General features: G+C 35.7%; 2 protein-coding genes across 2 annotated transcripts; one reads left to right on the top strand and one right to left on the bottom strand.

Moving 5' to 3' along the window:
* The first annotated feature begins 6996 nt into the window (after window positions 1–6996).
* On the top strand, window positions 6997–8240 carry LOC103422278 (uncharacterized). Its single transcript, XM_008360325.4, has one exon. It carries the CDS (start codon window positions 7228–7230, stop codon window positions 7951–7953), a length of 726 nt encoding a protein of 241 aa, XP_008358547.3. The 5' UTR covers window positions 6997–7227; the 3' UTR covers window positions 7954–8240.
* A 1017-nt stretch (window positions 8241–9257) lies between these two features.
* Window positions 9258–13407, bottom strand: LOC103422284 (putative leucine-rich repeat receptor-like serine/threonine-protein kinase At2g14440). The gene is made up of 9 exons (XM_070815870.1): window positions 13127–13407; window positions 12483–13014; window positions 11641–12104; window positions 11350–11485; window positions 11156–11227; window positions 11004–11072; window positions 10620–10691; window positions 9763–9834; window positions 9258–9684 (listed from the first exon to the last, which is right to left on the bottom strand). The coding sequence occupies exons 1-9, from the start codon at window positions 13203–13205 to the stop codon at window positions 9645–9647; spliced, it is 1536 nt and encodes a 511-aa protein (XP_070671971.1). The 5' UTR covers window positions 13206–13407; the 3' UTR covers window positions 9258–9644.
* Window positions 13408–15239: the final 1832 nt, after the last annotated feature.

Genomic DNA, 15239 nt, shown 5'->3' with positions numbered 1-15239 from the left:
GAGGTTTTCTTTTTGTTTTGGTTTCTGTGTATGACTGACCGAGAGAGGAGAAATAGAGATTTGGTTTCTTGGGTTTTTGCAGATCCACGATGGAGGTGAAAATTTGAGAGAGAACCGACATAGTTTTTCGTGTCGATTCCTACAGACGGCGCCAAATGTTGATGCATAAAACCGGAGGTCTTGGAACAACGTAAATCCGATCGTGAATCTGCAAGAAAGTAAATAACACAAGATGTATCGTGGTTCACCCCAAGGTTTGGGCTACATCCACACTGATATTGTATTTCTGAGGGAGAGAGAGAGAGCTCTGAATATGAGAGTGAGAGCTTTGAGAGAGCTTAGAGTTTAGGGGATGTGAAGAGGCTTCTGAGCCTTTTTGTTTGTGAGGGTGAGGAGGCCCTTTTATAGAATAAGGGCTCCTCCCCTTTTTACATATTTGCACATTCCTTTATTACATAATTACATTTGAGTCCCCTGAGTATTTATACGGAGGCTCTAAGTATGGTACAAAAAATACTTAATGGAAGTATAATATTAACTCTAAGTGTTTGTTTAATCTACCATTTTAATGCGATATGCATCCTATGAAACTTTTTTCAACGATTCAACCATCAAACTTATTTGTACACACTCTAAGATCGCATACATAAAAAATTACAAAAAAAAACGTTCAGATATTAGGTAACATAACAAAAGTTTTCGAGGGTTATAAACGAAAAATCATAATTAAACGGTTATTTTAAGCTCCGATTTTGATGATTTTTTACAATTACACTCCTTGACCCTATAAGAATGCATTGAACAAATTTGATCTTCAATTTAAAATATTTACACTAGTGGATACCACAAAATCTTATTTTATACTTAATGGAAATATAATATTAACTCCAAGTGTTTGTTTAATCTATGTTTTGACGCGATATGCATCCTATGAAACTTTTTTCAACGATCCAACCGTCAAACTTATTTGTACACACTCTGAGATTGCATACGTAAAAAATCACAAAAAACAAACATTCATAGATTAGGTAACATAACAAAAGTTTTCGACGGTTATAAACGAAAAATAACAATTTAAAGGTTTATTTTAGCTCCGATTTTAATTAGTTTTTACAGCTACACTCCTTGACCCTATAAGAATGTAATGAATAAATTTGATCTTCAATTTAAAATATTTACACTAGTGGATACCACAAAATCTTATTTTATACTTAATGGAAGTATAACATTAACTCTTAAGTGTTTATTTAATGTATCGTTTTGACGTGATACACATTATACGATAACTTTTTTCAATGATCTAACCGTCAAACTTGTTTGTACACATTTCGAGATTGCATACCTAAAAAAATCACAAAAAACAAACATTCAGAGATTAGGTAACAGAACAAAAGTTTTCGACGGTTATAAATGAAAAATCACAATTTAACGGTTATTTTAGCTCCGATTTTAATGATTTTTTACAGCTACACTCCTCGACCCTATAAGAATGCAATGAATAAATTTGATCTTCAATTTAAAATATTTACACTAGTGGATATCACAAAATCTTATTTTATACTTAATGGAAGTATAACATTAACTCTTAAGTGTTTATTTAATCTACCGTTTTGATGCGATACACATTCTACAAAACGTTTTTCAATGATCAACGAGATCACATACCTAAAACATCACAAAAAACAAACATTCAGATATTAGGTAACAGAACAAAAGTTTTCAACAGTTATAAACGAAAAATCACAATTTAACGATTATTTTAGCTCTGATTTTGTTGATTTTTTACAGCTACACTCCTCGACCCTATAGGAATGCATTGAATGAATTTGATCTTCAATTTAAAATATTTACACTAGTGGATAATTTTTTATACTTCATGGAAATATAACATTAACTTTTAAGTGTTTGTTAAATCTATTAATTTGATAGGATATGCATTCTACGAAACTAGTTTCAATGATCCAACTATCAAATATGTTTGTATATACTCCAAGATAGCATGTGTAAAAAATCAGAAAAAAAAACATTCAGAAATTAGGTAACGGGACTGTGAGTGAAAAAAAAAATATTTAAACCATTTGTTTATTTATTTATTTATTTATAATCAATATAACATTTTAAAATATGAAGCAAAAGAATTGAAAAACTTACAAATTGAGGGGAGAATAAGAGAAAGATTGAAGATGAAGAGAAAACGAGTAAAATGAAGATGAGGAAGAAAACGAAATCTGAAGGAACAACAAATTGAAAAGCGTTTGGTGTAAAGTGAATTTTTATCGGTTATAACTAACACAATACTAAAATAATAACCGTCAGAATACTAAAATAATAAAATAATCAATTGTTGTCGGTTATAACCACCACCATTAACCTAAAAACCGCCACCAGTAACTTAAAAACCACCAGAATCTGTCAAAAATATTTGTTTAAAATTCAAAAATACTGTCGGTTATAACCGACATGAGTTTTATAATATCCACCAGGAATTTATGTCGGATATAACCAAAAAGATTTTTCTAATATCCACCACTAATTAAATGATGTGTCGGATATAATTTATCCGACAATATTTTTCTAAATCCGCCACCATCATCCGCCACCTAAAGCTAATATTGTAGTAGTAAAAAGTTCTCATCAAGTAGTGGAATTATTTGAAGGTGACAAAGTCAAAGGGGGCGTTAAGAGGAAGCAAAATGTGCAGTTGCACATGGCCTCAAATTTGAAGGGGCCCCTAAATTTTTGCCATCTAACATCACGTTTATGTTCTATATTCAAAAATTGATTTTGTTAGCACTTTAAAACCGCATTGTACATTCTTTATAAGAGTATTTTTTTTTCTTTCTAAATATAAAAACTTGGAGTACAATGAGATATTTTGAGTGTCAATAATAACATCCTAAAAATGACAATTTCTTAATTTTATTATATAACAATGTTATATATTCAAGTGAAACTTTAAAGTTAGAGGTTTGAAGTTTTATTTCATGTTTGGTTGTTTAAGATAAAACTGTTTTTGATTATTTAGTGAATGTTATGTTTATAGCTCTTTTTACTTATCATTAAGGACATTTGTAACCATGTAATCAATGAGCACTAAAGTTTGTTTTGATTTTTTTTTTTTTTTGAATAAACGATAGTATCCACACTAAGAGGTGGGAGAGTGGGCCAAGCCTCACAATGAGCTAACAATAATGTGGTTCAAATTCGCCTTTGGTGAGAATAGAACCTAAGACCTCTCACTTACAAGTGAAGAGGAATACCACTAGATTGTAGTATTAAGTAGCTTTGTTTTGATTTAAGTGAATGTTCTTTAGTATCAATACATTGTCATAATTTTTTAAAAACTTAAAATTATCTTAAGGGGGTATCTTTTACAATTTTGTATAGGACCTCCAAAATCTCAGAGACAGCTCTGGTCAGAGTGCAGCTTCCAAAATGATTCATGGCAGAAGATCTAGTTGAAACTTGAAAGACTGCATGCAGAGATTTTTTTATATTTTTTTGGTCGGAGGCAGAGATTAATTTACACTCCTCCTTTAAGTAATCCTATGATCACGGCCCGATGAAAATGCTCATGCTACACTGCAGGAGAGATACTCTAGTCAGGTTTTTGGGCCTTGCTAACCGCAACTACATTCAAATCCACCCATCCAGTTTTGCCTAAACTTTCTCCGTCCCTCAAATATTTCTATTATAATGCTAACAAATAGGCCGGGTTAGAGAGCGTTTTTTTAGGATTCACTTCTAATTATAAGCAGTTTTTAAGTAAGTGACAATAAACTTCAGTTGTGGAACATTTCTTTACAATCGTCCCAGAGTTTTTGTTGTTGTTAGAATTATAACAAAAGTACTCTGTTCATGAACCACTAAAAGTATCTTTACACTCGGAAAAACTTTTTAACTGATAACAGGTTTTTGATATGTACAACCACTGCGAGACATGTCCTTTATTAAATAGAAACCATTTCATGTATTGCTTAATTAAGCTACCTTTCCTTTTTGTTTATTTTTCTGTTTGCTGAGTACTTAACGCATCACTTGCAGAAGATGATTCAATTTCAATCCACCAAACCTATATATTATACTGTCTGGACTGAGTCTTACAAATTACAGTGTTAGGTATCCAACTGAAAGTAATTAAACAAACACATAGTCAAAGAAATTAAATCTCTCTCTCTCTCTCTCTCTAGAGCTCCATGATGGAGTATTTAACAGCTGGGATTTGCATGAAACCAGAGTAAACCTCCTCTTAATCTTTAATTAATACAGTGGTCTATCATCTCCATGCTAATAATTAATGGTCCTCCACAACAGTTAGGCACCCACATTGCTTTCCCTCCGATTTTTTATTTCAAGTGGTGATTTCTGCACTCTTTTTTTTATCTCATACACTATTTCTCTTTTCTAGTCGTCCAATTGAATAAATTAAAACGAAAGAGAGCGGGCAGGATTTAAAAAGGATGCCATAACTAGGATTGAGTTATGACCTCCAACGAATAACCTCTTTTATCTTTTGCGTGCATTTAATCCTTCTTGCAAAAGTAAGTACGTCTAAAACATATCAAAATTTGTGGTTCCCTTCCACCAAGGTTACAAACTTACACAATCCAACGAGTCACGTATGTGACAGATAGGAAGGGTACTATGTTCTTGTGTCTTTATCCTTTACTATTGTCTGTCACAACACTATACATAAATAGTAACAAGTACGTACTAGCCTTCGATTTCACAAGGTGATTCATATACGAACACTATTGGAACCGTTAGATGAAGAAAATTATGTTAGTCATATGGTCTAGCTAGACACGAGCCTTATGTCACATGTTAGACAATTAGATGTAGAAAGTTATAGACTCATGTGGCAATCATCTCGCACATTATGTTTGAGGTACATAACATCAGAAGTTATTTACGATTTATCAATCGTCTGAAACTACTTAAGTAGGAAACATGGTTGAAAAACTGAGAAATTTTTATTAGAATTCCAAAGTATTTTAAGGAAAAGCATTTAGGAAGTGTTTCTAATACTTGGCAGATACTTTTCCAAAACACTTCTATATCAACCAAAAACACTTATAAGTTAGGAAGTGTTATTAACCTCTCCAAAAACAGTCTCAAACAGACCTTTACCATATTAACCACCTAGTTACAAGGAAAGTCTTGAGTAAGGTCAAACTTATTTGTAGTGACAATCAACATATCACATATTTATAATCGAGGAATCTCTCAAATAAGTTTATTTGAGAGATTTTTTTTTTCCAAAAAATTGTAATGGTTGTGCTATATTTTCTTAATATAATCATACATTTTTTAATATTAATTTTAATCTACATACCTAATTCTCTTTGGTTTCACCAACTATAGCTCGTTTGAAATTGCTTTTAAATTGACTAATAGTTTTTTGATGAAATTTTTATTTGGAATCAATTATTAGTAAAAATGCAAGTAAATCCTAAAAAAAATCACTTGAAGTGCTTCTACTTTTGAAACCCAAAATTTTTCTTCTCCAAAAGCATTTTCAGTAATTATAAAGGCACTTTCAAACGAGCCTTATGACTTATGATGCAAATGCTGGCATTTATTGATGACTGTTAAAATCAAGAAATAATTTGGGTTTCACATGGTGGTTAATGTTGTTTATTAGATGAGTAAACACTTTGAGACATTATTGTCTCCCTCAGTCTTACAACAAAGGCATATAATACAGGACACTGAAGGACCACACAACCCCCCCCCAATACTTAATAATAATTAGATTTAGTGATTTACCCTAAAAAATATTCATTAGCTGTCCTGATTTAATTATAATTATAACTCCCCAAACCTTAATGGAAGCTTTTTAAGCTATTGGCATGATATCAACCACTTCAAAAACCTTTCAAAATGACAAGAAAACCAACCCAAGATAGGGGAATTCACATGAAATACCAGAAAGAGGCAAACCCTATGGAAGGGTAGTTTGGTCATAAAAATGTATCTATGATTCAGAATGGCACATGCGGCCACATGCTTGGGACCCCTAACTAACATGTTATAACTTATTCTCCCCCTGTAAGCAGGGGAGTCAAATCGCTCTTTGACTAATCCAAACTCATTTAGATTAATTACCACTAATCCATGAGATAATCGTAATTTAAAGTTTCCTGCACCAATGTGCTGTTTTAAATTTGAAAAAGCAAAAGATCCCCCTCTCCAACATAATCACATGTATCTTGCAAGGTTCATAGGATTTACCCTAATCTAATACCTACAAAACAATAAAAAGACAAAGCATGAAAAGCTTTAAGATTATCTTTTATTCGAAAATGATAAACACATAATACCCTTTTTAATCTTTTATACACTTCTTTTTAATCATGTCAGTTGATTCAGTTTAGTTTATTCAATTTGATGATTAGAAATAAAAAAAAAAGACGTGTGAAAATCACTTCTCATAGTCTATTTAAGTAACAAAAATTTTCTAATTTCTCTCATAATTTTCATCCAAGACAACCACAATTTTCTCAATGTACCCATCTAATGCAATATAGATATATAGTTAATTTTTTTTTCAAAAGAAATCGTAGATATCTGACATGTTATATTATAATACATGAATCTAAATTATATGTAACGTGATGCATTGTTCAAATCAACAAATCTAATGGTATAATATGTCAGACTGTCTAACAAAAGAAAATGTCTTCTCCTTTTGTATAATTTATAGGAAAATGATTTTCACGCTCACTTTTTTCTCCTCTCACACTCCCTCTTTTTCTCTAGCGGTTGAATTGAATAAATCATATGAGCACTAAGGGTTCAAACAAAAGAAAAAGTTTCCATTCTTCAAAAAGCACAGGTTAAACCCTTTTCCAGGAAGTTACTTTGCACCTTTTCTAATCAAATTTGGGGTTTTAGAAGAACAAGAAAGAAAACACTAGTTAGAATTGCATGACAAACTATGGTAATATATAAATTTGTTGTCTTTATTGAGTTCCCAATATGGTGAAGTTGTCCATGTGCCTGCTTCTATATTCTAAACACCACCTGAGCTCTAATGTTTCGCCTCCACCAGACCACCTAACTTTTATAATCCAAACGATAATTATTGCCCAATTAGCAATCACATAACACACAGATTAACACTTAACTCAAAAATTAACATCAATAAACCATCTCTTCCTTCCCTTTATATATATCACATACCCTCATGCATTTGCTCAAAACCACTCTTTCACTACCACAAAAATGGGATCCCTAGAAATTGTTCAGGCAACCCCTAGATCCGTCGACATGTCTTCGAGTCCGCGGATTTCGTTCTCCGCTGAGTTCCTCGACGAGAACAACTTCATCTCCATCACCCCGAATTTGCGCGGCGAAGTACAAGATAAAAAAATGGAGGGTGGTGATCACCAAAAGGTACGTAACCCGGATTTTGAGTTTCTCTCGAGCAATGTGAGTAGCCATGCCATGTTGTCTGCAGATGAGCTATTTTTCGAAGGGAAGCTCCTTCCCTTTTGGCAAAAGCAGCACGCCGAACGGCTCACGAAGCTCAACCTCAACACCAAGGACGTCGAGGGAGACGAGAATGAGGAGGGGGTGAACAAGGAGGAGAGCCGGGGGAGTTGGTTTGTGGACGACGATCCATCTCCGAGGCCGCCTAAGTGCACGGTTTTGTGGAAGGAGCTACTGAGACTGAAGAAGCAACGCGCTTCGACATTGTCCCCATCTTCCTCGTCCTCGTCTTCCTCTTCTTCCTCGAACTCGTTGGCGGATATAGCTACGACGACGGATCAAGAGAAGGAAGGGAACAAAGAGAAGTATATGAAGAGGATAAAGAAAGGGTTGGAACGAACAAGATCCGCAAGCATAAGAATAAGGCCGATGCTAAATGTGCCAATTTGCACGCAAGTGAAGAGCAGTGCCTTGCCACCTTTGTTTCCTCTCAGGAAAGGAAGAGTACTAGAGAGGTAGAGAAGTTGGTCCGATCTGCAAGATTAATTGTCTCATACAAACTCTACTATGCTCCGCCGTAAGACGAAAACTCTATTGTGCTCTGGCGTAAGAGTGCGGCCAAAGATCCAACATCCAAGGATCCCCATGCATATTGGAAAATCCAGATTTTCATTGTTTTCTCAAATTTCTCCTTATTTTTTTTTCTTTCATTTGAAATTTCTGTCCCATGTTTAGGAGGTGTATTCAATTGAGAATTCAAGAGACTTTAATGGATTTATAAATCCATGAATTTTTATGGAGTTTAATTGATTTGTAAGATTCCATATAAAATTTTGATTCAATTCCCTTGAAATCTCATGGGGAGATGTGAGATTTGTGGATGCTTAAAATACTCTACGAAATCTCTCAAATTCCCCACAACTTTCTCAAATTCTTTAAAATCAATTTCTAATTGAATATATCTGGAATGTTATAAACTTCTTTAAAATCCTAATTGAATACATCCGGATTTCTAAGGATTTTAATAAACTATTTTAAATTTTAATTGAACACAAATTGAATTTCAAAGAATCACTTAAAATTCTGATTGAATACCCCTAGATTCATTAAAAGAATTAAAATCCCTCAAAATCTCAATTGAATACACTCAGTGTTGATTATGGTGAATTTGAAGAATCATAATGTAAATGCTAACTTTTCTAGTATTTTTTTTCACAAAATTAATAGAAATTTGTTTGATTGATTTGTTTTTTTTTCTTTTGGCTTTTTTTGAACAAACGATATTATCTACACTAAAGGTGGGAGAGTGAGTTAAACCTCACAATGGGCAAGTAATAATGTGGTTCAAATCTCGCCTTTGATAAAAACCGAACCTAAAACCTCTCACTTACAAACCAAGAAAAATACCACTAAACTGTAATATTAAATAACTTTTGGCTTTTTGTATTGTCCAAAAAGTACATACAGTTAATCTGCCAACTGGCTCTCCCAAATAAGCAAGGAGGAAAGTGAGAAAATCATGCAAGATGCAGATGCACATCTGTGACTCGGTGGGTCCAACATGTGAGCCATTGCAGCTTTTGGAATCTTATTTTTGGCCTTAACCACCATTGAATGAATTATTTTTAGCATATGAAGAAAGGGAAGAGGACCACATTCGTAGGGTTCTCTTTGATGCATGGTTTGAATGTAACAGGGAGTCGAATTCCCGACTCTAATTCACAGGGACGGGGATTCAAATTTCGGTGCAAAAGACTGGCACTTTGCCTATTGGCCTAAAGTACATATGTGAATTTAATAGGGAACCATACACCTAATGGAAGTAAATAAAGGATCAACATCAATCACTTCACAAAAATATAACTTTTACAAACAATACACTGGTGTACATTTGAAAGGAAAAAATGTGTATTAAAGAAAAAGAAAAATAAACATGGACAGCTTAAGAGCATCAACTAATTACACAAAAAACACTACGGATCAACGTGACCGTATATGAACAATCGGGTATAAAAATGTAGGGTAAAATTTCAATGAAGGTCTCAAACCCCATCAAAACTAAAGATAAGCGCAAGAACTTTCGACTGCAGGACCAAAGAGCGGGCAAAGGGAAAATTTGCAGTCCCAATTTTGTAGAGCTCTTAATGTTGAAAGTTGGGATCAAGTTTCTTGGAAAAGATATTTACCTTTGAATGCACGATACTAGCTGTTCAAGAAGGTGGCTGTGCTGAAAAAGAATTTCCAGACGTCCTGAAATGCAAATTAAAACAATCAGCTTAAGGTGCAATTCTTAAGGTTCGAGTGGTAAGACTAGTGGAATTCAACTACCTTAGGTCCAGTCCCGATTTTCGAATAAGGCTATCTGGAACTTCACCAGTCAAATTATTGTTTTGTAAGAAACTGAAAGAGACATGGAAGCAAGTTAGGAAATCAGAAACATCAAGTATCACCACAGAATCACCGCATGTGCAAGATGAAAGAAAGGAAAAAAAAAAACAGTTTGCCCAGCTGTGCTGTCATCTAACAGCATTGTGAGCATAATAATTGGCAAAAAGTCTGAACCAACAGAAAAAAAAAAAAAGGATTTAGATATCTTCCATGAGAATTGAAAGCATTAACAGTATGCATTCATTACATATTAGTCCTATGTATAGAGATAAATGTGCCGTGTGTGCATATATTTCCGAACTTAGTGAGAATCCTTAGTCAATCACAAGGTTTAGACCATGATACACTTCTAATGGTATTTGCTTCTCACAAACAAAACAGACAGAACATCTGGAAGCCCTAATGTATTCATCTGTAATATACAGCTCGCCGAACATGCACATTTTCGTTGCAGCCATTCAGATTCTTATATGCTTTAAAAAGTAGGTGTTTCCAACTACAGGAGAATCAAAAGGTATCAGTACTGGGGTTATACCACAAGTTGACTTTACACCATAAAATTTTCAAATCAGTCACAATTAACTTTTGCCTCCAATAAATCACAGCGCTAACAATTCTACAATTAAACAGTATAAAATATACATATATTTGAGCTTGAACCGATAATAACATAGCGAAACCAAATTCTTCTCATCCATTTTTCAATACAAAAGACATTTTAGAAAATGCAATTAATAAACTCAAATTAATACCAAGAAAGAAGAAAGAAGCGACTTTGACTGTTTGACATCACTTACAGTTCATGCAACCTATCAATGCTCCCAAGCGATGAGGGGATATTTCCACTGAAATGATTATCTTCCAAGTGCCTTAAATGAGGGAAAAAGAAAAATTGGATCAGAGAAAGCCATTTCAGGCAAAAATAAGGAGACTCAGAATATTCAGGAATCAGATGAGACAACCAATGCAATGACAAAGTAGCAAAAAACCGCTAAAATAGACTATTAATCACTTAATCACACCACAAGCAGTATGGTTTCAACTTTCAGGCCACTGACTTCCAGAATACCATTTATGGTGGCCAATGTTTCCATATGCCATAATGTATTTCATTACAAGTTCAAAAATAAAATGATGAAGAGGCAAGGGCAAACGGTGGGAAGTAAATTGTCACAACTTACAGTTTCTCCAGTAACTTCAACGAACTTAGATCGGGAATAGGCCCTGTAAAGTTATTCTTCCCAAGCAAGCTGTCAGAAGTACTAAATCGTCAATCAGGCATTCAACAATACTTGTGAACAAACTAAATACAGTTAAATTCTCAGGAACCTACACATTAGACAATGCGGTCATGTTGGCAATGTTAGGTGATAGTGATCCTGAAAGGCCCGTATTTGTCAGATTTCTGTAAGCATGAGGAAATAGAAGTAAGTTTTGGCCATGTTGAGATGGAAAAAGAAAGGGAAGCACACTATAAGCAATACAAAAATCGAGCATGAAAAATGATTACGACAGGTTTCAACTCACAAAGTGACCACACGAACTCGAGGGCCTGGAGAGCATGTAATGCCTGTCCACGAGTACTGACGGGGAAAACAAGGATCACCATTCCAGTCAGGTGGAGGGTTCAGAAGACTTTGTTTTACTCTTTGCAAAGCAATAACTGCGATATGAAAAGGGAACTCCATGAAGTATTACATTGAGCCTAGGAACAAAATCGCATCTAATGTTGCAATTTGAATAAGTCTGTTTACAAATTTCTAACATTAGTAAGTTCAAAACTAAAATATAAACCAAAAACACCAAGGATAAGCATACCATCTCGAGTAAGAGTTGTTCCTCCAAGGGGCAACACATCAAACACCTCGCCTGCATTAATCAAAGCACCACCACTTGATCCGGCAGATGAGGTCAAAGTAATCCTGGTAGAACCAGAAAGAGGCCACCTTGCCGCATAAACAACAAGCCCTTCTGGCTTCACATCCAAATCCTTGTAATACGGAATACCATTGATGCTAATGTTCAACACTCTTGACCCTGTGGACTCCCCTGAGGCAAAGTACAGAGCTATGTAGTAATTCGATTCAGGAACCGACCCAGGAGGCCAATTCAACTCCATGGCCTCAGTTTTTCCTGTCGTCAATTTCCTTTCAAAAACTTTCAAAGGGGGCATATTCCACATGCCAGAAACAGACGCATTTGAGTTGCTCACATTGATCGGAATCATTGTATTGTGTTCTTCAAATGGCGCCCAAAATCGATCGAATTGGTCATCTGGGTATCTGAAAATACCCAATTTCAGATACTAAAATCTCACAAATTTAACTTCGAAGTCACTGAAAACACAAACATAGAACTTAAACAAATGATAACAGTGCATTTTTGCTCACCATCACATTGATTGTCATTAGAAGAATGCAAATTAATCTATAAACTACACAAAAATTAAAATTTAAACTCATCTAACGGCAATCAATACGGTGATGCAAAAACATAAATGGGATGTGCCCTCCAAATGGCACCCAAAATCGACCAAATTGGTTATCTGTGTATCTGATGATAACCCAATTTTTAGATTCTAAACTCACTCAAACTTTGACTTCAAAAGTCACTGAATTTACAGAGTTTTACAAGCTACAGCAAAAGAGAGAGGCGCATACCGAATGATGGATCCGATGTACCCAAAGCTGTTTCGGGAGACCAAACTGAGGCCGTACGACTTGAAGTCCGTGGAGTTGTAGAGCGAGTCTTCGAGTATCACAAACTCCAGGGCGGAGATAAAGGGGTCGGATTTGGTGTAATTGTTCGAACCGAGGCAGACGCTCATGGTCTTGCCCTGAGCGAGAAAGACCCCCTCGTAGTAAGACGACAAGCCGTTGGCGTAGTCTTCGGTGGTGTTAACGACGGCCCAGATAGTGCCGTCAACAATCTGGTCGAACACCGGCGGCGAGCCGTTGCCGTAGTAGTAGTAGGTGGTCCGGACCATGTACTTAGCTTTGCGGTAGACCTGGACGGTGTAGCAGAACTTGCGGTGGGGATTGTTCGGGAACGATCGGGCGGTGGAGAGGATGGGGACGAGGCCCGGGGTCGTTAAGTTCCTCGGGGTCCCTGCGGATACGAAGCTGGTGTCCGGGAGCCATTCGCGGGCGTCGATTTCGGATTTGACGGCGGCGCCGCAGTTAATTAGAGTACCTGGTTCAAAATTTTCAAAATTAGAATGTGAGCATTCAACCCAAAATCAATTGGAAGACGGAAAATGAATTTTACAATAAAGGACTTGACATGTCCATGTTAAAGGGCATACCTTTGGGGAGGGAGAGAGAGAGGGGGAGGAGGGAGAGGAGGAGGAGGGGGGGGAGGAGATGGAGGAGGGAGATAAACATGGTGGAGGGTGAGGCATGAGAGGGTGAGGAGAGAGAGAGGAGGTGTAGATAGAGAATGGAAGGGCTTTGGTTGGGTGAGTGAGATAAGCAAGGAAGGAATAGGAAGAGAGAGAGAGAGAGAGAGAGAGAGAGAGAGAGAGAGAAGGAGCCGCGAAGGTGGAGTTGGAGAAGAGGAAAGGTATTTCGGTTGGGTAAACGCGGGAAAACGAGGGCTGGGTCAAGAGTTGGTAGTTTAATTGCTAAATTAACTAATTTAATTATGATTTGGTGGGGTAGGTGGGTGTGTGGGGTACCACTTAGACCAAATGAAGGCCCGGCCCACCAGAAAAAGTAAACGGATAAACTGTAAACAAGTGAAGCCAGCAGGACTAGACCAACTCAAACGAAAGCCCAACGGTAAACTGTAGAAGCCGAGACAAACAGAAGCTCCAAACCAAACCAAACCAAACCATCAGAAAAAGATTAATAAATATTTTAAATCGGCTTAAGCAAACAGGGACTGTTTTCTGCTCTCTACTTTATATCAATTGGAACAAATACTGGCTTTGTCTATAGTTATTCAACATTATACCAAAATAAAGTTGTATATGTTTTCTTAACCACTAGATCCAAGGAAAAAATGGTAGGGCTCGAACTTTATGTAACTTTAAGTGTGACATAAGTGATATTTTATCTTAAAAGACCGTGCACTTAATATTTTCTTTCTTTTTCTTTTTCTTTTTAACTAGTGTATCCAAATCTTAGACCCTGTTTGTACCATACTTGACCAATCCCGAAACTACTGAGCACCGATTAACGTTATACCGTCAAGTACCTAGAAGAATTTCCCTTCAACCAGGAGGCCAATCACAGCGCGACACGTGTCGACATTAGAAGCCAATCATAGCGCGACACGTGTCAACATCAGAAGCCAATCACAACACAACACGTGTCAATGTCAGAATGAAACTAGAAACTCTCTTCTATAAATAGAGATCATTCTCTCACAATATTTCATAATGTCATTTGTACTAAATCATTCACTAGTACTCACTAAAAGAAAGCTTAAACTTATGTACTTATGTAAACCCTTCAAAATTAATAAGAACTCATTTACTCCGTGGACGTAGCCAATCTGGGTGAATCACGTACATCTTGTGTTTGCTTCCCTGTTCCTATCCATTTACATACTTTCCACATTAGTGACCGGAGCAATCTAGCGAATGTCACAAACTTAACACTTTCTGTTGTACCAAAATCCTCATTGATTTTGTGCATCAACAGACTTGACTACTCACTTGACCCCACAACATTTGGGGAGCAACAAACTCTAGCATTTGCTAGGTGGGTACCGTGGAAGAAAGTTGAACTTCATACAATTTAAGAGCAAACCAAGGACTTGACGGCTAGACCAACAACTCTTAGATTAATATTCTTTTATGAACAATCAATCCTTCGATTATGCACAATTGTATTTTTGAGTACATTGATATATTTTTACATTAAGAGGGGGAGTTCAGTTAAGCCACACATGAGATTTAAACCTAAGACCTCTCACTTTTAATTGAAAATGAATATTACCATACTGTAGTATTGGGTGACTGCACAATTGTATTTGATCCACCATTCTTAACAATCTCGACCTTGAATCAAATCATAATTCATCCATCCTCCTTCTATTAGGCAATTGATTACATGTGCTCCATGATGATTTGTCATGTGTCCCAATCTAAACCTGGCTCTAATATCATGTTTTGTACCTATGTAATCTTAGCTCATCACTAATTGGACAAGTATATTAGTTTTGTTCACAACTTAAATCCTAAGTCGAATACGTGGTTGAGCCCCATTCTCTTGGACCTCCATGTGCTATTTTTTATGTGAAAAACACCAACACATTTATAAAAAAATAAAAAATAATAATTACATCATAACCAATTGAGTTAGAAGCCCTCTATATTTTGTTCGTAAACATGATTAATTTAAAACGACAATGATTTTTCACACACTCTTTCACAATTACACTCCCTAGTTATTTCAATCTTTTAATTTTCT

Source organism: Malus domestica, chromosome 16, assembly GCF_042453785.1.
Source record: "Malus domestica chromosome 16, GDT2T_hap1".
In the NCBI taxonomy this organism is placed as follows: domain Eukaryota; kingdom Viridiplantae; phylum Streptophyta; class Magnoliopsida; order Rosales; family Rosaceae; genus Malus; species Malus domestica.
Note: the sequence above shows the minus strand (reverse complement) of the source record. Positions and strands in the feature narration are given on the sequence as shown.